At 50.3% G+C, this 18,146-nt stretch overlaps 10 protein-coding genes across 10 annotated transcripts; 6 read left to right on the top strand and 4 right to left on the bottom strand.

Moving 5' to 3' along the window:
• Positions 1–112: 112 nt before the first annotated feature.
• Positions 113–745, top strand: N7517_005206 (uncharacterized protein; the record flags this gene model as incomplete). Its single annotated transcript, XM_056722936.1, has 1 exon — positions 113–745. One exon carries the CDS (start codon positions 113–115, stop codon positions 743–745), a length of 633 nt encoding a protein of 210 aa, XP_056579186.1.
• Positions 746–1,173: 428 nt separating this feature from the next.
• Positions 1,174–2,826, top strand: N7517_005205 (S-adenosylmethionine-dependent methyltransferase; the record flags this gene model as incomplete). Its single annotated transcript, XM_056722935.1, has 3 exons — positions 1,174–1,437; positions 1,540–1,836; positions 1,900–2,826. The coding sequence occupies 3 exons, from the start codon at positions 1,174–1,176 to the stop codon at positions 2,824–2,826; spliced, it is 1,488 nt and encodes a 495-aa protein (XP_056579185.1).
• A 335-nt stretch (positions 2,827–3,161) lies between these two features.
• N7517_005204 (uncharacterized protein) lies at positions 3,162–3,500 on the top strand (the record flags this gene model as incomplete). Its single annotated transcript, XM_056722934.1, has 1 exon — positions 3,162–3,500. One exon carries the CDS (start codon positions 3,162–3,164, stop codon positions 3,498–3,500), a length of 339 nt encoding a protein of 112 aa, XP_056579184.1.
• Positions 3,501–4,241: 741 nt separating this feature from the next.
• Positions 4,242–4,598, top strand: N7517_005203 (uncharacterized protein; the record flags this gene model as incomplete). Its single annotated transcript, XM_056722933.1, has 1 exon — positions 4,242–4,598. The coding sequence occupies one exon, from the start codon at positions 4,242–4,244 to the stop codon at positions 4,596–4,598; it is 357 nt and encodes a 118-aa protein (XP_056579183.1).
• A 619-nt stretch (positions 4,599–5,217) lies between these two features.
• pex1 (AAA family ATPase peroxin 1) lies at positions 5,218–9,143 on the bottom strand (the record flags this gene model as incomplete). Its single annotated transcript, XM_056722932.1, is given in 6 exon segments — positions 5,218–8,344; positions 8,386–8,425; positions 8,479–8,557; positions 8,611–8,847; positions 8,909–9,028; positions 9,045–9,143. The coding sequence occupies 6 exon segments, from the start codon at positions 9,141–9,143 to the stop codon at positions 5,218–5,220; spliced, it is 3,702 nt and encodes a 1,233-aa protein (XP_056579182.1).
• Positions 9,144–9,361: 218 nt separating this feature from the next.
• N7517_005201 (DNA replication licensing factor MCM7) lies at positions 9,362–11,973 on the top strand (the record flags this gene model as incomplete). The annotated part of the gene is made up of 4 exons (XM_056722931.1): positions 9,362–9,679; positions 9,737–9,867; positions 9,925–11,845; positions 11,905–11,973. 4 exons carry the CDS (start codon positions 9,362–9,364, stop codon positions 11,971–11,973), a joined length of 2,439 nt encoding a protein of 812 aa, XP_056579181.1.
• A 378-nt stretch (positions 11,974–12,351) lies between these two features.
• Positions 12,352–12,711, bottom strand: N7517_005200 (putative adhesin; the record flags this gene model as incomplete). Its single annotated transcript, XM_056722930.1, has 1 exon — positions 12,352–12,711. The coding sequence occupies one exon, from the start codon at positions 12,709–12,711 to the stop codon at positions 12,352–12,354; it is 360 nt and encodes a 119-aa protein (XP_056579180.1).
• Positions 12,712–14,161: 1,450 nt separating this feature from the next.
• Positions 14,162–15,549, bottom strand: N7517_005199 (ATP-dependent (S)-NAD(P)H-hydrate dehydratase; the record flags this gene model as incomplete). The annotated part of the gene is made up of 6 exons (XM_056722929.1): positions 14,162–15,043; positions 15,096–15,128; positions 15,178–15,188; positions 15,258–15,304; positions 15,352–15,391; positions 15,459–15,549. The coding sequence occupies 6 exons, from the start codon at positions 15,547–15,549 to the stop codon at positions 14,162–14,164; spliced, it is 1,104 nt and encodes a 367-aa protein (XP_056579179.1).
• Positions 15,550–15,907: 358 nt separating this feature from the next.
• N7517_005198 (uncharacterized protein) lies at positions 15,908–17,024 on the bottom strand (the record flags this gene model as incomplete). The annotated part of the gene is made up of 2 exons (XM_056722928.1): positions 15,908–16,966; positions 17,019–17,024. The coding sequence occupies 2 exons, from the start codon at positions 17,022–17,024 to the stop codon at positions 15,908–15,910; spliced, it is 1,065 nt and encodes a 354-aa protein (XP_056579178.1).
• A 304-nt stretch (positions 17,025–17,328) lies between these two features.
• On the top strand, positions 17,329–18,055 carry aspf8 (ribosomal P2 domain-containing protein; the record flags this gene model as incomplete). Its single annotated transcript, XM_056722927.1, has 4 exons — positions 17,329–17,344; positions 17,533–17,548; positions 17,653–17,821; positions 17,882–18,055. The coding sequence occupies 4 exons, from the start codon at positions 17,329–17,331 to the stop codon at positions 18,053–18,055; spliced, it is 375 nt and encodes a 124-aa protein (XP_056579177.1).
• Positions 18,056–18,146: the final 91 nt, after the last annotated feature.

Here is an 18,146-nt window from a genome sequence, read left to right as displayed (position 1 = left end):
TGCAGAGTGATTTTGTCTTTTTTTTTTTCACCTGCTTCCTGACTCCTCTTCTGCCCAACCCCATTTCTCTCTGTTCTAACACTGACAACCCTCATCTTCGAATCTCGCAAACATGCGCTCGTCTTGGCTCCTCGTTTCTGCCCTAACAGCTCTGGCTGCAGCTGATGAGGCCGGCACAACAGTCATCAACTATTTCGGAGTCGAAAGTGCTATTAACGGCGTCGCCCTCGGCGGCTACACTAGCACCGCAGCCCGAGTTGTTGCCGTCGGCAAGCACGCCACGACCTACGAGATCGCCTGCCTGAAAGACGCTTCCGAATGCGCATTGCACCATCCTGCAACTATTGTCCAGGGCCCTACCACTTACAGCGCCTCTATCGAAGCAACTGTGTCTACTGGCGGTGCTCAGGCTGTTGCAACCGGCATTGAGCAATGCAGTTTCACCCACGCTTCTGAGTCTGCTGTCTGCACGTGGAGTGTCGCATACACTGCCTCCCAAGGTGATCTCACCATTTCCGATTCCACCTCTAGCACACAATCCATCCCTGCGTCTTCGGTTAGCTATCATCCCCTTACTGTCACCGATGGCGTCTACGCTTTGACGGGTAGTGCGACGGCTTCGGCTTCCGGCGTGAAGGTCACTCCTACTGCTTCTACTGGTGCCGCTGCCGGTGCTGCGAAGCCTTTGATCACTGCTGCGCCGTTGGGTGCTGCTGCTCTTGCGGCTTTTGCGGCCATGATCTAGGACTTGAGTCTAGTTTCATGTCTAATGGTTAGCTGGTTGGGGATTGAGTCTCTGGGTCCGTGTACTTGAATGAGCTATGCTATATGTCTACCTAATAATTTACGCAAATCATAGTTCGAATCTAATTTTTTTGGAGCTACAAAATGTTTGAAATTTGATCAAGTATGTATTTGGACCGGGTTGTAAGTTTTCGGCATCTATGCAGTGTTTGCTTGGATGCATTCATATCTATGTCACTGTTTTGCAATAGATAGAGTTTTCAGCTTCGGAAGAAGTTCAAACCAATACTCTCTCTCTCTCTTTATATGTGTGTGTATCAATGCCAAGACATTCAAATAGCACGAATATTCACCGCCCCACGTGGACGACTATCCACTCTGATCGTATATCTTCAAACAACTCTTATTATCATAATCAGATCATACACAATGGCATCAAGAACTGCACTACCTTCGGTGACGACTAGGACTGTCCCACAGCCTGCCCTCAATGGTATGGGCAATGGCCTGTTTGCGACAGCCGACATCAACCCTGGTGAAGATGTTTTGCACATCAGAACCCCATTTGTGGCGGTTCTTGATTCCCCACGTTTAGAGGACACATGTGCTGGCTGCTTCGGAAAGAGACAGATGGAAACTGGAAATGAGTTGAAGGCTTGCACAGGATGTCGTGTCGTGAAGTATTGTGACCGGGTGAGTTGCTATGACGATAGATCGTTTGCTGTTTCATATTTCTCGTCCTACCCAAGATTTTGTGTGATTTGATCGCTTAAGATTCTAATACTTGATTACTAGGCATGTCAATCTAAGGACTGGAAGTTTGCGCATTCTCTTGAATGTCCCATCTTCAAGCAGGTCAAACCTATGGTGCTTCCTAATAATGCCCGCGCTCTCCTACGCATAGTGCTGCGTACTGCGCGTAATAAGTACGATTCTGAAGAGTCCAAGGTCTTTGATGGTTTGGAAACTCACATCAATGAGATTTCGGAGAGCCAAGGCCAGCTTGATAGGATTAACTTGACAGCAAGAGCTGTCAAGAATTACTCAGGGACGGACATCGATGAAGGAACCGTCTCTACTTATGCTGCAAAGGTAATTTTTTTCAGCCTTGCACCTCTTGTCTCGAGCAGAATTTTCATCTAACTATCTTTCTAGTTGGATCTCAACTCCTTCAACCTCACCACCTCCATGTATGACCGCATTGGCCTCTACATGCATCCATATGCTGGGTTGATTAACCACAGCTGCGACTACAATTCCACCGTTGGATTTGACGGTGAAGAACTGTACGTCAAGGCTATGCGTCCCATCAAGAAGGGCGAGCAAATCTTCATCTCCTACATTGACACCACAACACCATACGACATCCGTCGTAACGAACTGAAAGAACGATACTTCTTCGACTGCCAGTGCACAAAGTGCCAGAAGGGAGCGGAAACCATTGAAGACCAGTTCTTGTCTACACCTGAAGACATGACGCCTCTAGAGACAGCAGAGCGCGAAGCCCTGGAGCTCATGCAGAAAGCAACCTCAACTAGCACGGAGCCAGCAGACGCAATCGAGAAGCTGGAAGCTGCTATGCACAAGCTCCATGAAACCGCCCTATGGCCTCTCACCCGCCAGCCATATGCTTCTCTCCGCGACAAGCTGATCATATCTCTACTAACGGCTGGTAACTTCACCCGGGCATTCATCCACGCTGCCATTCGATACCTGCGAATCGACCCTGTTGTCTATGACAAGGCCCACCCCATCCGACACATCCATGCATGGAGCCTGGTTAGGCTTACAGTCTTCATTTCCCAGGAGGGCTTCCAGCCTGACCCCAAAGACCCTGTCCAGCTTCATGACTTCAAGCTGAACTATCACTACTTAATTTGGTACATTCTTGCTGAACTTACTAGCACACAGTCTGAGAGCTGCACCGTGCCCAGCTTTAAGAAGCTTGTTGGAAATCAATTTGTACAGGTTCACAATGAATTCAAGGCCAATGGCCTTGATCCTAGCAAGAACAAGGCTGTTCTGTCCGCTGAGTGGAACAAGCTTGAGCACCTTGTCAACAAGGCTCTAGAGAAAGAGTAAAATACTCTGGGGTCCATTGTTTATTTTACTCAAAATTTGATCAACTACATGGCCAGGCTTACTGGAATAGATCGACCACCTTATATAACAAAAAGTAGTGCCCAGCTCTCTCATCTCTTATGCCCGAAATAGCAGGAACGACCCGAAGTTGATGCCGATTGTACAGTCACTTCACCTGGCCGGTCGACCCTTCCTCTTCCAACTGGCTGGGGACTATATAAACACCCAACCTTTCCTCTTCTCTTTCTCTCTTTCTCTCTTCTTCTTCTTCTCCACGTTCGCCTTCGTTTTTCATTGCCGACAAAGGCAATTCGATACCGCGAACAACTGCCAAAATGAATGCCTTTGAGATGGCTGCCTTGACCAACTGGTCCATGGAGAATGGACCTCCAAGCCATTGCTCAACTGATGAGGTTCGTGCCGCCCCCGAGACCACTAACTTCCCCAACTACGGGGCCAGCCGTCGGGCTGCGTCCCCCCGGATTGCCGCCACTAGGATTCCGGTGATTCCCCCTGGTTATCAGCAGATCCCAGGGTATGAAGCCCACCGTCAGCGACAGGAGGCTCGCGCGCTCATGGGCTCGATTGCGGAGCGCCGGGGAAAGAGCACCCCCGCCCCAATCTTGATCTATGGCGATGCGCCTAGTCCTCTGTCGCGCCGACGACGTTGGTAAGTCGCTCTCATTTCATTTTTACTACTTGCAGCTTTTTCTTGTCTTCACTTTATTTTGTTTTCGGTTTATTCTCACTTTCTTTTTACTTCAAATGTTCTATCTGAAATGAAATCTGTTTTACTTTGTTTGAGTTGGACTCAGCTGACTTTTGATTCTGATAGGGTCCCTGGGTGCCGCTTGTGCTGGTGCCTTTGCCGGAGCCAGAGCTCAGCAGCTAGTCAATGAGCGAACTCGGACTAAGCCTGGGGGAGCTTTCTGCTGGTGCTTTCGGTGAAGATGGTAATGGGGGTTTCTGTAGTATGAGGGATGATTCTTGAGGGGTTGGTTGCCCATTGGTGAGGCTTAATTCTCTCTAATGCAGTCTTCAGTTCTGAATGCTAACATTTTAATATATAGGTACGATTGTTTTTAAATTCTGCTCCCCAGATTTGATCACCGAGTACGAGCTCATCAAGTGGTAAGTCTAATCCTTCCCATCTATTTTTCAGTCTCTGATTGTCAGAGACCAAGGTCGCCTCTTCACCTTGTGGTGTCATCTTCCGATATTGCTAGCCTTCATACGCGAGTGCCCATGCACTATCTCCTCCTTTTGATACCCCGCCCTTTTATACCCTATAGCAGTTCATATGTGGGACCTCCGAGGGCTGTGATGCACTCGCAACGTGTAGCTCGAGAATCAGTTGATCTGTCGACAATTGAGAGGGACTCCGAACACTTTCATCCATATCGACCGCTGTGGATATGACTTACCGCCTACACGACTCCCAGTCGTATGCTGGATCGAGCACCGAAAGTGTTGCTGGGCGCTGTGTTGATCATGGTGTCCAAGCAAATACGGAGCAAGAATGTACTGATGATCGACATTTACCTAGTGGTAAGAGAGCGATGTACGTCTACTGCTACGCCAACGTGCATGGGCTTGTGCCATCGTACCGGCAGATTGCGATTTTCCCAGATGATGTAGAGGAGATCGATCTTACATATGCGGATACGAAATGGCTATTTCGCCTGCTTGGGCAAGGGCGACTTCGGACTGGAGGGAGACTTTCTACCTCCCCTCCCACCAAATATCCGCTTGGATGCAGTCAAGTCTATTGAGTGTGGTCAGAGCAGGAGACCCTACCTGAGGAAATTCTGAGGCCTTTAAACACGACTTCATTGACCCCACCCTCGGCTGCATCCCCTTTCTTTACTTGCCTTTTGACGCCGCAAGAATCTTCTTTTGGTCAAAACGCCAACTCGAGCGCATTGCTACCGCCCCCGTGACCTGTGTCTCTTCTGTCTTGACATGTATTTTGCTGAATAAAAAATATTATTACTGTTTCATCTATCCTGCTCGTAGGTTCTGAATATAAAAAGTGAGGCTACTCTGTTGTATACATTCCATGTTCGGTTTCTACCAACCTTAGTGGGTGGCGAAGCCCTAATTCCTTAGCAAATGTACAGTTGTGCTCTTTTCTAAACTCCCTATAAACACCAGTCGACCATCTTCGACTTCTGAAAAACGAATTTATCTACATGGCCCTCAGAGATAGGCAAGGTTGCCCAGATGAGCTTGATCCTTTTCTCATCTAACATCCCATGTGACAACATTCAAATTTATAATATCATGTCCATCTACCAATATTGATAAATACAAGAATAGAAGGGAAAGAATCAATCATGCATACAAAGCTGCTCATATATACAGTGTACAAAACTCAAGTCATAAAATATATCACATCAGACTTGTTCGACCTCCAATCTCATTGGCAGCCTCGCCGTTAGGCATCTCGCCATTTCGGCCCGCGATAAACTCACGGTAAATTCCCTCGAGACGTCTACGCTCTGCAGGGGGAAGAGAACCACGCGTGGTAGCCAACGAGCGCTCAACATGTTCCCAGCGGACGATGATATCCTCACGCAGCTCGTCTGCATCAGGCTCAGTGCCGTTAGCCACCGGCGCGGCGGCGTTGTTCGCACCAGAAGGTCCCTGCTCAAGCTGGCGCTGGCGGCGGCGCGAGTTCTTAATTGCGTCCAGTTTGGCTGCGATCACTGCCGGGGCTGGCATGGAGACAGACCCGGATGCTTCCTCCGAAGAAGAGTAGAGGAACTGAATGAAGGATTTGCTGGAAGCACTGCCGGTGTTGGACTTGGCACCAGTCTTGGCTGTATCGGTAGAACGGTCACCCAGCGCGCTGTGGACTGCCTCTAGATGGGCGTTATACACGACAGCCTGCAGATCTGCACCAGAGAATCCGTCGGTCTCGGTGGCAATATCACCAAAGCGAGAGATGACTTCGTCACTCATTTTGAGCTTGTCGCTCACTGAGCGGATGATATCAACACGGTCTGCGTGGGTTGGCATGCCACAAAGCAAGGACTTGTCGAGACGGCCAGGACGAAGGAGGGCAGGATCGATCAGGTCCGGCCGTGAAGTTGCTGCCAGCACATAGACGCCCGAGAGGCCCTCCGCGCCGTCCATTTGTGTCAACAGCTGATTGACAACACGGTCCGTAACACCGGTGGAGTCGTGACCACGCTTAGGGGCGATACTGTCAAACTCATCGAAGAAGAGGACGCAAGGGCGAGCGGCTTGGGCTCTCTCGAACAAATCACGAACACTTTTTTCACTGGCTCCGATATATTTGTTCAAAATCTCGGGACCCTTAACACTGATGAAGTTCAATCCACACTCGCCAGCCACTGCGCTGGCCAGCATTGTCTTACCACATCCAGGGAATCCATAAAGAAGCAAACCAGACCGCAGTCGCAGTGGGCACTGTGCGAAGATTGGGGCATATTTTGTAGGATACTGCAAAGTTTCCAACAGCATCTTGCGAGTTTCGAACAAACCACCAACAGAGGAAAATGTGGTTGTTGACGAGGTAAGAGTGACGTTTCGGAGGGATGCTGGAGTGAAGTCCTTCAAGGCACTTTCAAAGTCCTCTAGCCCGAGAGTGATCATCTTTGATGTTGCTGTCAGGTCTGAGACAGAACGAATGAGAGCCTCATTGCGCGCACGAGCAACAAGTAGCACAAGATCACCAGGCATATAGCCATCGGTTTTGCCAGCCAGCTCTAGATACTCGACATCCCTTCCAATAACAAAGCCATCACCCCCGGAAGAGCTTGGTCGGCTCCCCGGATTTGAAGGGTCTAACCAGGAGTCTTGTGTTGAAGAGCTTTCGGCCCTCATATGTCCGTTTGAGTTTTCTGTAGGTTTATCCTCGCTAGTAAGCTTCTCCAAAACCCTTCGGCGCCCTTCCTTGTCAGGGGCTCTCATATTGATGATCTCACGGACAACGTGGCCGCCGATGATAACATTATTGAGGGATTCCTTGGCCTGGGCAGTGGCCAGTAGCACAACAGAGGAGTTCAGCGCGCAATATTCTCGCACCATAGAGCAGATAACCTCGCTGTTCTGGCGACTGCGACCATTATCTCCACCCACTTGCAATTCAGTCTCCGCTGGGCAAAGCTTGTCTAGATCTTCAAGGATAACGACTGACTGGCCACCAAGACGCGCACACCATGATGCGGACATGAAGAGCCGGTTTAGAGTCTCTTTGATGTTGGAGATACGTGTTTCGTCTGTGACGAGCTTGCGACAGGAGAAATACTTAACATTGAAGAGGTGATCTCGTCTTAGGCGATGGGCCAGTAGATGGGTAAGGGCTGTTTTTCCAGCCCCAAGACCACCGGTAAGTAGAATAGACGAGGATTTTGTTAGGTTGTTCAATGACTGCTCAATGATAGAATCAATCCCTACCAAGTGAGGAGCAGTTTCTGGGAGAGGGTCTTCCATAGGTAGCACAGATGAACTAAGGTCAAATGGCTTAGGGATTTCAGCTTGGATTTCCAGGTTCAGCTTAGCTTCTGAGCCCAGTAACCACCCGAACATTGACTTTGTTTCGTCTGGAGCGCCCTTCAAGGGGGGATCAAAGCGAAGGATGGCACCATCGAACGAAGAGACTGAAGGATGATACTCGGATTTGGGTATGATCATTCCATCAGTCAATGGCCCCGAGAACAGCCCGGTGTCGGACCCAGTGCTGCCGTAGATAACTTTGAGGCGCTCGGCCAGGGCATCCCGAGATGCCGCAGTGTCAGCGCCGAACTTCAGCCCGTCCTTCTTCTTTGAAGCATCGCCTATGAAAGGATAGACCTTGAGGGTCTTGACTGCGGAGCGATGTAGCTGTGGGGGTGCTGCTTCGACTCGGAGGATTCCTCCAACCATGTTCTCCGCACCAAGGGCCGTGCATAACAAGGTGGACATCGCCGCATGCCGATTGTCCGGAGCCTCCTCCCACGGAAGTAACTTAGCCACAAGCTTGGTTGTAGTGGCACCGGCATCATTGGACTTTTGCTGTTCAGCCTGAGCAAGTTGCTGCTGGGGATCTGCTGGGGGTTTGAGCCCGGATGGCTGGACAACTGACACACAAGCCCAAGTGGCTCCGCGCAGCTCATGACTAGCCAGTAGGTCCTGATCAACCCAAATACGGAGGCCCTCATTTGCATCATCTTCTATTTCTCCATCAAAATATTGAGCCGTCGCTGAACGGTCCACGCCTCTCAAGTAGAGGGAGCCTCGTGTGCTGGAGCCACTTTTCGGGCGTACGGTGCTTGAAGCACTCCTGCCCCCAGCACTTTTTCTACTGCTACCAGCTGCACTGCGACTATCCGCTCGAGAGCTTTTGGTTGTCTTGGATCGAACTTTCGGGGCCACTATGACCTCTGCATCCGGCGCGATCTTGGCGAAGGGGAGGCGTCCGAGGGAGCGGGTGTAAGAGAAGTGACGACAATATTGGCGGTAGATGTGGGAGAGAGATGCAATGCAAGTGGGTGCATGTGCACCGATTGCGCTGCATTGTATGTAGGATTGGGTAAAGCGCGAATTTGTGACAAGAGGTTAAGTTCCAGGAATGTGGCGTGGAGTTCAATGACTAGTGTCTAGTTAGCGCCATTTCAATTATAGCTGTTTATGATTTAAACGTACTCTCCCAGTCTTCTGGTGTCAATGGCTCAATGTTTATCGTATGTGCAACGGGTGGATCGAGGTGGATGAACAATCCGACCTGCAAGTGTTAGCGCCCCACGTGGGTAATGACGCACGGAGAGTGTTGTATACCTTCTGTCCTTCTGTAAGACCAAGGAGTCTTCCGAAAGTAGTATCAAGCTCGACGGTGGAGGTTTCCTGTTCCCTTGAATATCCACTATTGATGCCCTCTCTCCCAACGATAGGCGCAAGCCTGCGCTTGCTCGGCATACCCGTCCAACCGAGGAAGCATGATTGTTGCGGAGAAGCTCCATTGGCCTTTCCGGGGGTCGATTTATATTGTAATTCGATAATAACATTTTGGGCAGTCTGGTATAGCTAGATGTTAGCCGGAAATACCCCACAGAAACATAACGACTAGTAGACTGACCGTGTTTGCATTGACCAGCAGAGCGACCAGCGACGGCGGTAGATTAACAAGACAGTTCTTCAGGGGAATGAGGGCGACTTCCGCCGTCGCAGCAGGCTTCTTGGGCGCCATTTTGAAGCACTAAACGATCGTGAACACTGAAAAGACAAGGAGGAGGGGAATCGTGAACTCGGAGAGACACGACCCCGGACTCCGCACTACATCTCTCTTTCGCCTCGGCCCGATGACGAGTCATGTGACACGTACCTCGATATCCGGATTAACTTATCCTCCGTGGTAATTGATACCTTTCCTAATCCGGTTAGTGGCATTTGTGGGCGCGTGTTGACCTCGCGTTCGCGTTTTACCAGCGAATTTGGTAGAGGCTCGGATAGCCACTAGACCCTCTTCTCTATTTCTCTCCCGATCCCACTATCGATTCTTTGCGCTTTCAATTGAGCGCACTTTGTTATTATGTCTCTCCTTCAATACCCCCCACCTGTGGATTATTCCGCACAACTGAATGGCTTCAAGGATTTCTTGAAGGGGTTCAAGACCTTCCAATCGTCCTCAGAAGCCGCTGCGACCGAGGCGTTGGAGGATCTGAACATCGATGACGGCCAGACTAGCGATGAATATGATTTCATGGATGATGCCGATGAGACGACTGGGGCAAACACCCGTGGAGCAAGGAGGCACCGGGAGCCGAAGCTCAAGTACATGCAAATTCTGCAGGATATCGCAAACCGGGATAAATCTAATATTTTGATTGAGTTGGATGACCTCTCAATTGTAAGTATCCAATATGAGCCTCCCTCCCTGGATTCTAGCTCACAATGGTGGCTATAGTTCGAGAAATCCATGCCCGAGGGAGAAGACCTGAAGCTCGTCGAATCTATCGAAAAGAACACAAAACGCTATATCGATGTTATCTCTCAAGCAGTTGATGAGGTTATGCCTAGGGAGACAAAGGATGTCACGTATGTCGAATTTGCTCTTATAAGAATGCACTGGCTGCTAAACTAATTATTGCGCAGATTCAAAGATGATGTGCTTGATGTGATCATGTCTCAGCGCGAGAAGCGAAATGAGACCATGGAAACTGCAATGGAGGCCGACATGGAAGCTGCTGCGACCGCCCCATCGATGTTCCCTCCGGAGCTCACCCGCAGATATACTCTCAACTTCAAGCCCGTCACACCTTCGGGGTCTAGCGCCGAGCGCGATTCCAAAGCCCTCGCCGTCCGTTATGTGCGTGGTGAGCACCTGGGTAGCTTGATCACAGTCCGTGGTATCACCACCCGTGTTTCAGATGTCAAGCCCGCTGTACAGATCAACGCCTACACTTGCGATCGCTGTGGTTGCGAAGTGTTCCAGCCCATCACCACCAAGCAATTCCTTCCCTTGTCAGAGTGTCTGTCGGAGGAATGCAAGAAGAACAACTCAAAGGGTCAGCTCTTCCTGTCAACTCGTGCGTCGAAATTTGTTCCCTTCCAGGAGGTGAAGATCCAGGAAATGGCCGACCAGGTCCCTGTGGGCCATATTCCTCGCACTTTGACTATTCATTGCCACGGCGCTCTGACCCGCCAACTGAACCCCGGTGACGTTATTGACGTGGCAGGCATCTTTTTGCCCACTCCCTACACTGGCTTCCGCGCTATTCGCGCTGGCCTGCTGACTGACACATACTTGGAGGCCCAGCACATCACTCAGCACAAGAAGTCCTACAACGAGATGGGTATGGATAGCCGTACTCTTCGCAAGATCGAGCAGCACATGCGCTCCGGTAACATGTACGAGTACCTTTCACGGTCTATTGCACCCGAAATCTACGGACACCTTGATGTCAAGAAGGCATTGCTATTGCTCCTGATTGGCGGTGTCACAAAAGAGATGGGTGACGGCATGCACATTCGTGGAGATATCAACATCTGCTTGATGGGTGACCCTGGTGTGGCCAAGTCCCAGCTTCTCCGATACATTACCAAGGTTGCTCCTCGCGGCGTGTACACCACTGGACGAGGAAGCAGTGGTGTCGGTCTCACCGCTGCAGTGATGAGAGATCCTGTCACAGACGAGATGGTGCTGGAGGGAGGTGCCCTTGTTCTTGCAGACAACGGTATCTGCTGTATTGATGAGTTTGACAAGATGGAGGACTCAGACCGGACAGCTATTCACGAAGTGATGGAACAGCAGACTATCTCTATTTCCAAGGCTGGTATCACAACTACCCTCAACGCCCGTACTTCTATCCTGGCAGCGGCCAACCCCCTATACGGTCGCTACAACCCTCGGGTGTCACCCGTGGAGAACATTAACCTCCCCGCCGCTTTGCTCTCTCGTTTCGATGTCATGTTCCTGCTTCTGGATACCCCATCCCGCGAGGGCGACGAGGAGCTGGCTCACCACGTCACCTACGTCCACATGCACAACAAGCACCCGGAGAACGAAGAATCCGGCGTGTTGTTCACTCCCCACGAGGTCCGCCAGTACGTTGCCAAGGCACGCACATTCCGCCCTACCGTGCCTACCAACGTCTCTGACTACATGGTTGGTGCTTATGTGGCCATGCGCAAGAGACAAAAGATCGATGAGTCCAAGAAGAGGCAGTTCTCTCACGTCAGCCCCCGTACTCTGCTCGGTATCGTTCGTCTTTCACAGGCCCTTGCTCGTCTTCGCTTCAGCGAAGAGGTTGTTCGCGAGGATGTTGATGAGGCTCTACGTCTCATTGAGATCAGTAAGGCTTCTCTGTACAATGATGGCGAGCATGGTGCCGACAACACCCCATCCAGCAAGATCTACAACTTGATCCGCAGCATGAAGGAGAGTGGTGCGGCTGCTGTTGGAGATGGCGAGGAAGGAGAGATGAGCATGAGGCGTATTCGTGAGCGTGTGCTGGCCCGCGGCTTCACTGAGGATAACCTCACCATGACTATCGATGAATATGCCGAGATGAATGTAAGTTTTCAAAACTCCAGAAGCTTACTGTGCCTTTTTACTAACCACGTTTTCTATAGCTCTGGCAAGTCACTGGCAATGGCACACGTCTGCTCTTCACTGAAGTTGACGGTGATATGGACATGTAATTGTGAAGTTTTCTCATTATTTTTTTCTCTTAAATGTCGATCGGACTTTTTATACGTGTTGAAGATGCATGTGAAGCTGGCTGGAATTAAGGCGACGGGTGTTTGGGAGTATTGGGGCAATGGAGTCGGTTCTTATGATTTCGTAGAGTTAAGAAGATCTTGCCAATCTACTTCTTTAATCTGCATTTACATCTCTTATATTCTTCCACTCAACCGATTTCATTTAAGCATTGACATGTAAACATGCAATCTGCCAAAATATCTCATGTTATGGACCCAACTCAGTCCTTTGCGCCTATTGCACTACTCCCATACAATGTTTGAAAATCTCCCCTCTTCCTTCTACCAACAAACCCACTTTTACCCCGGACCACTATTCTAAGCCGCACACTGCCATTGAAGCTCGACCTCCTTGCAAAGATCAGTAGGAGCAGCCCACAGATCATCACACTGGGTGTTGCAAGGCGTGTTCTCAGGAACGAAAACAAGGAACTCATAGTTCGGCATCGGCAGGCGGAACTGGTGGTACATGTCGTTATTGTACTCAGACGCCTTGAAGCCAGCACGGCAGGCGCAGTGGAAGGATGTACCGGTGTTGATGCATGAGGTCGACGGGTCACACTGGTTCTCGTCTGAGATAGGGTTGCAGGTGCCGCATTGGGACCACGACCCTGGTGTTGAGTCGGCGGCCACCAGGGAGGCGGTGGTGATGATCATAGCGATGATGGGGAAATACATCTTGATGAATGGCTGAGTTTGAGTATAGACTTGGAGTAGATCCGGTGACTTGTGTCTGGGGATTGTGTTCTGATGGCGTTATCTTCTGCTGGGAGATTTGCCATCTTATATACTCATCTCCAAGGGTATATATGCTCATGTAAATCGTTAGCCTAGGCGTGCTCCTTTGTTGTGGAAGATGTTATTCTCCCTGTTCCCTGCGAAGACCATCAGCCTTGTGTTGCATCACAAGGCCATTCTCGGCCTGGGCTCCCCAGTATATTTTGTAGGTTGGTCCATGAACCCGGGTTCCCAGTATAGGCTGGTGCACGAAGAAGACAATATCCATACATTGTGCCACCGTTGAATTATATTCCATGTCGGTTGACTTCTGCAATCCTGCATAGGCTCTATCTGATACTCTATGATCGGATAGGACAGCGAAGCAGAAACAACCGGGGTTGGGAATACGAAATCTGGAACAATTCTCAAGACACGACCAATCTCTATCGGTCAAGGTGATATCGATGGCTTATTAACTCAACATTGCCTTTGAGCAATATGCCTAAGACTGTTCAGCTTTGGGAACATCGATTAAGGACAAGGCTTGAGGCGGGATGCATGTCTCAGGCCAACCCCCTCGCCACATTTAGATCTCGACGTCAACAGTCGTATAGAAATGCGGAGATTTTGACTTCCCAAGGTAAAGGTCTCACAATGCTTAAAGCTTTGTGGCTACGAGCTGAGATTTCTTTGACCTATTCAGACTTATGCAAAGGCCTTTCTTTTCTGCAGGCTTTTGGAACATGACGAAAGGCCGGCGAAAGCAAGCGAGACAGTCTAAGTTGGGCACTGGTTACTCGAGGTTAAGGCAGGGGCTGTGGCACGCTGTTTTTGGTTTCTATTTACACGGCATGCCATCAAGGGTACCTAGGTAGGGGTTCTAATAATCCGAGTCAGCATAATGATATCGTGTTGTCAGATGACATTTATTGGCCGGTAAAAATTATATTCTCATCTAATAGTCGGCAGTCGGGACCGGTCTGAGGCCCGAGTCTCAAGCATCAGCACCGAAAGACGAGGGTTGACCATGCTGATCAATGGATTATTGAAAGCCGATATTCACATACTATGAGCTGTTTCTTTATCTCAGGTGAAATGTAACCCGTGGGCAAAGGATGCCTTATGCTAACTAGATAGCATTTAACACCACGTACAAAGCCAGTGCGGTTGAGACTGCAATATTGGAACGGGATTTCTAAGTATGAAATGCCGGGTTCGAGACTCTTCCTTTTGGTAACTTTAGACACCGCTTGTGAGAAATATCATAATAGTGGACGAGACATGTTTCATTGGTGGGTTTAAATACAGCTGGAGACGTGGATACATGGAGATATACTCCGGTGTATTCAAGAGCTGTACTGTCTTTCTCGTACATAGGTGCATGGCTAGTAGCATTTTACATGGTAGCCTAAAGGTGCGTCTTAGATCCGTCCGGCTCTCCGATTAGCCTCAAAAACGCCTCGTGTACCTCATCGGTCAAATCACTGGCCTGCATGCTGCGCCCCTTGGCCGCAAAGGCTCGTCGCGAGCACTCTCGTGTAATGCTACTTCCCGCCCACGCCGCCAATAGCAGAGTTGTTGTCGGGGACATGCGCTTGTTCTCAGAATCGAGCTCTGCCTGAACCTCATCCTTGCTCTGCGCCTCTTTCTCGTTGTCCTGCTCGCCAGAGTCCCACAATTTGTCGTGGTAAGCCGCTCGCCAGGCAAGGAATGTGCCCAGTGATCCGGTCAGAGTGTCTCCTTGACCGCCGCTACGCTTCAAGCCACCCTTGCCATCAGAGATGAGACTAGTAACCCCGTTGGAGATTACATCTTGAGGGCCCTTTTGGAGAATTGTCACACCGCCGAGTGCTTGAGATAGCTGCTCACACGCATCTGATGCTTTGCTGGTGGTGTCGCCGTCTCCGCCTTCCGCGATCTCCGCTTGGCTGGCGACCTTGACACCCATCGCTTTGGCGAGACGGCCAAACTCTACCACGTTTGGCGTGAGAATGCACTCCTTGTAGCCTTTGACCAGGCTTGGGTCTTGCGTGACAATCAGCAATCCATCTGCATCCAGCACAAATGGGATCGATTTTGACCGCGCCGCTCTGATCACTTCAGCAACCACCTTTAACGTCACGCCGTCGCGGCCAAGACCCGGTCCAATCACAAGTGCATGGAGGCGAGATAGCATCCCGATGATCGGGCCCGCCAATGATGGTGCATCAATTGAATTGGGATCATTGACAGTGTCGGTGCTTGGAAGCAATGGGTGTACCATCAGATTGGGAGAGTAGCCCTTGATAACCTGTGCATTATATGTTTAGAGTGGGTTCAATCTACCTTGGATGTTAGCTTACTGGTGCTGCGGATCGTTCGCAGAGTACGTGGCTCTGGTAGTTGTTAGTCATTTGCATAAAGTATATCATCTTTGGCACAGACCATATCACATCCTGCAAATCGAGAGTCAATATATTTGGTGGACAGGATTGGCCTGTTTTTGGCCTGTTTAGGGGACGTACCAAGTCTTGCAGAGGCCATGGCTGAAAAGTATGGAGCTCCGGTGTAGCTTATAGCAGTTAGTAGAATGCCAGTGTCATCAGGCCGAGAACCTACTCCACGCAGCCTCCAATAACAGCTACACGGCCAAGCTGTCCTAGACTAATAGTCAGTGGGGATGTCCATTGCGAGATCATAGCGTCGATAGCTCCTGATCAACAGACCTTTGTGGAACTTTTCAAGCATCGGAGGTACAATCTTGCGCACCTTGCCGAAAAGCACTTTTGACGAGACCGAGACATGAACAGACTCCATGGTAAATATGTGAGATAGTAAAGAGAACGCGAAATTGTAGAAGACAAGAAGGTGCGGGTGATGTCACCCAAGTGGGGCCTAGACAAGCTTGAAGTTCCAAGGTCGACGGATAGCCGATGTTCTTCAATGTTGAACTACAATATATAGAAAGAAAAAAAAAAAAAAAAAAAGGTAAGTTGGTATTGAAATAGCGCTCGCTATTGATAGTGCTTCAAATAAATAAAAATGAAGGCACCCCCGTCTATGGACACCCCGAACGCTCATAATGCGGAGTTAATATGTAGTACCCAAAACAAAAGAGATAGAAAGTACTGGGAAGTGGGAAACCAAATATGAAAGTATAAAAATATCTCAAACTTCAACGCTTGCTCCTAGAAGCAAGAGCAGCCAATTTCCGCTGGCGCTCCAACTTCTCTTTCTTAGCCGCCATTTCTGCTCGCAGCTCTTTCTCATCTTCCCGCTTGGCATATTCCAATGCAGCCGCCTCTTCGCGGTCCACGTCGTCCATTCCAGCCTCCATGTCGGACGATGCATCGGAGTAGTAATCGTCGTAACCACCAAGGTCGCCCTCGTCTTCCTCATCAGTTCCGAGATATTCATTCTGTCTGGAATTGCGAGACTGGTGTCGACGGTCGTTTCCACCACGGTTTGACGGCAGGCCCGCAGTTCCACGGTAGGTAGGCGGCTCCGGAGTCTGTGTCGGTTTGGCCGTGCCTCTGTATGAGGGTCCCTGGGAATCGCGCTGCCGGACGGAAGGCCTATCCTTGGTAGAAACACCCGATCCGGCCTTCCTTCCCAAACGCGCTTCTTTTTCTTTGGCCTGGATTTCCATCATGCGACGCTTGCGCTCTACTTTGGTAAGTCTTTCTTTGGGACCGGCTTGGTGTCGTAGTAGGCCGACTCCCACGGGCGCCGTCTCTTGCTTAGCCTTTGCCTGCGCCATGATCTCCGCAAATGATCCCTTTGGTGGCGGCTTCGACTGTGTGGCAGCGGCTGCCTGGGTGGGTTTGGGGGCGGGCGCCTTCTGTGAGGGTGCCACTTTGGGGGCCGCAGACAAACTGGGTTTGGAGGTGGGCTTTGGCAGAGGTTGTCTGGAGATGCTGGTCGAGACTGGCTTTGGCGCAACTCTGGTCGCTGTGGATGATACTGCTGGTCTAGTGGAAAGCGTAGGCTTCATTGGAGCGATGTTATTTGTCGCCTTGCTTTCAGGTTTTGGTGGCCGAGGCAGCTGATCTTCAGCTTTGCGCTTGATACCTCCACTGACATTACCACTGGTAGGAGGCGCCTGTCGCACAGCGATCGGTTTTCGGTCCTCTTTTTGGGGGACTGAGGCAGGCGCAGGCGAGGCTGGTGCCTGAGCCGGTGGCAGCTGGGTGGGCTTACCCGTCTGGAGAGATGAGAGAACGGAATCGAGGAACTATTATATGTCAGTCAAAAATGACCTGAAACAAAAAGATAGGCAGTCATACACTCATTGTGAACTTGTTGGAAGAATATCCCGAAAGGGGTAAAATCGAAGAGTGGTACAGAGAAGAAGTCGCTCACCGTCGATATTTGGTACGACTAAGTAACTTCATGACTCCGAGCCCGATACCATGAGAATAGATCTCTGGCTTGGCTCGCTCCGGATTTTCTGTTATTCCAATATAACAGAACTGACACAAGCAAAGGACACGCCTGACTTGGCCCAAAAGCTTCCAAGTGAGAGGTATATACTGCGTAGGCGAGTAGGAAAGGCAGAAAGGTTTCTAGGCCAGCATGCAATTATCAAGGCCGGATATGAAAGGGTCACGTGGTAGCAAACACTGCGCCACACCCACTCGCTTAGAAGTCCCGCCGACACTAGCCACACCCACTCGCACCACCTTTTTTTCAAGATTTTGAGCGTTCGGTTAATCCTTCGTCAACCAACCTCTTCCACCAGAACTCGACGTTGCAGTCTCCGCCCAATTCGCGGTTAAATCGATTGTTTCTCTTGTTCAGATAATAATCACAAACGGTATGTACATCTCGTTTTCGTGTCTATCAGCCGAATTTGCGGCTTGAAAACTGCGATCGCATCCAATCTTGAATTCGCGATACTAATGAAGATTTTTCGTCCAGTCCTTTCAAAATGAAGTATCTCGCTGCCTACCTCCTCCTCGCCCTTGCCGGCAACGAGGCTCCCTCCACCGCCGATATCAAGGCTGTCCTCTCCTCCGTCGGCATCGACGCTGAGGGTGACCGTCTCGAGAAGGTCATCTCCGAGCTCCAGGGCAAGGACCTCCAGCAGGTTAGTGATACTCGAATGCGCATATATCTGACCTGAACCGCATGCTGACTTTTTATATAGCTGATTGCTGAGGGCTCTACCAAGCTCGCTTCCGTTCCCTCCGGCGGTGCTGGTGGCGCTGCCGCCCCTGCCGCTGCCGCTGCCGGTGGTGCTGCCGCCGCTCCCGCTGAGGAGAAGGTCGAGGAGAAGGAGGAGGAGTCCGATGAGGATATGGGCTTCGGTCTCTTCGATTAAGCGCTTTAATCCAAGGCCTAAAAATCATGGTTCTGGGGAAGAGATGTTTGGTTGGTTCGTCAGTCCGGGCAAGATTTGCGCCGGTTGGCTT

Source organism: Penicillium concentricum (assembly GCF_028827145.1).
Source record: "Penicillium concentricum strain IBT 3081 chromosome Unknown utg000002l_segment0_segment0, whole genome shotgun sequence".
Lineage (NCBI taxonomy): Eukaryota > Fungi > Ascomycota > Eurotiomycetes > Eurotiales > Aspergillaceae > Penicillium > Penicillium concentricum.
This window is presented reverse-complemented; position numbering and strand designations above follow the sequence as displayed.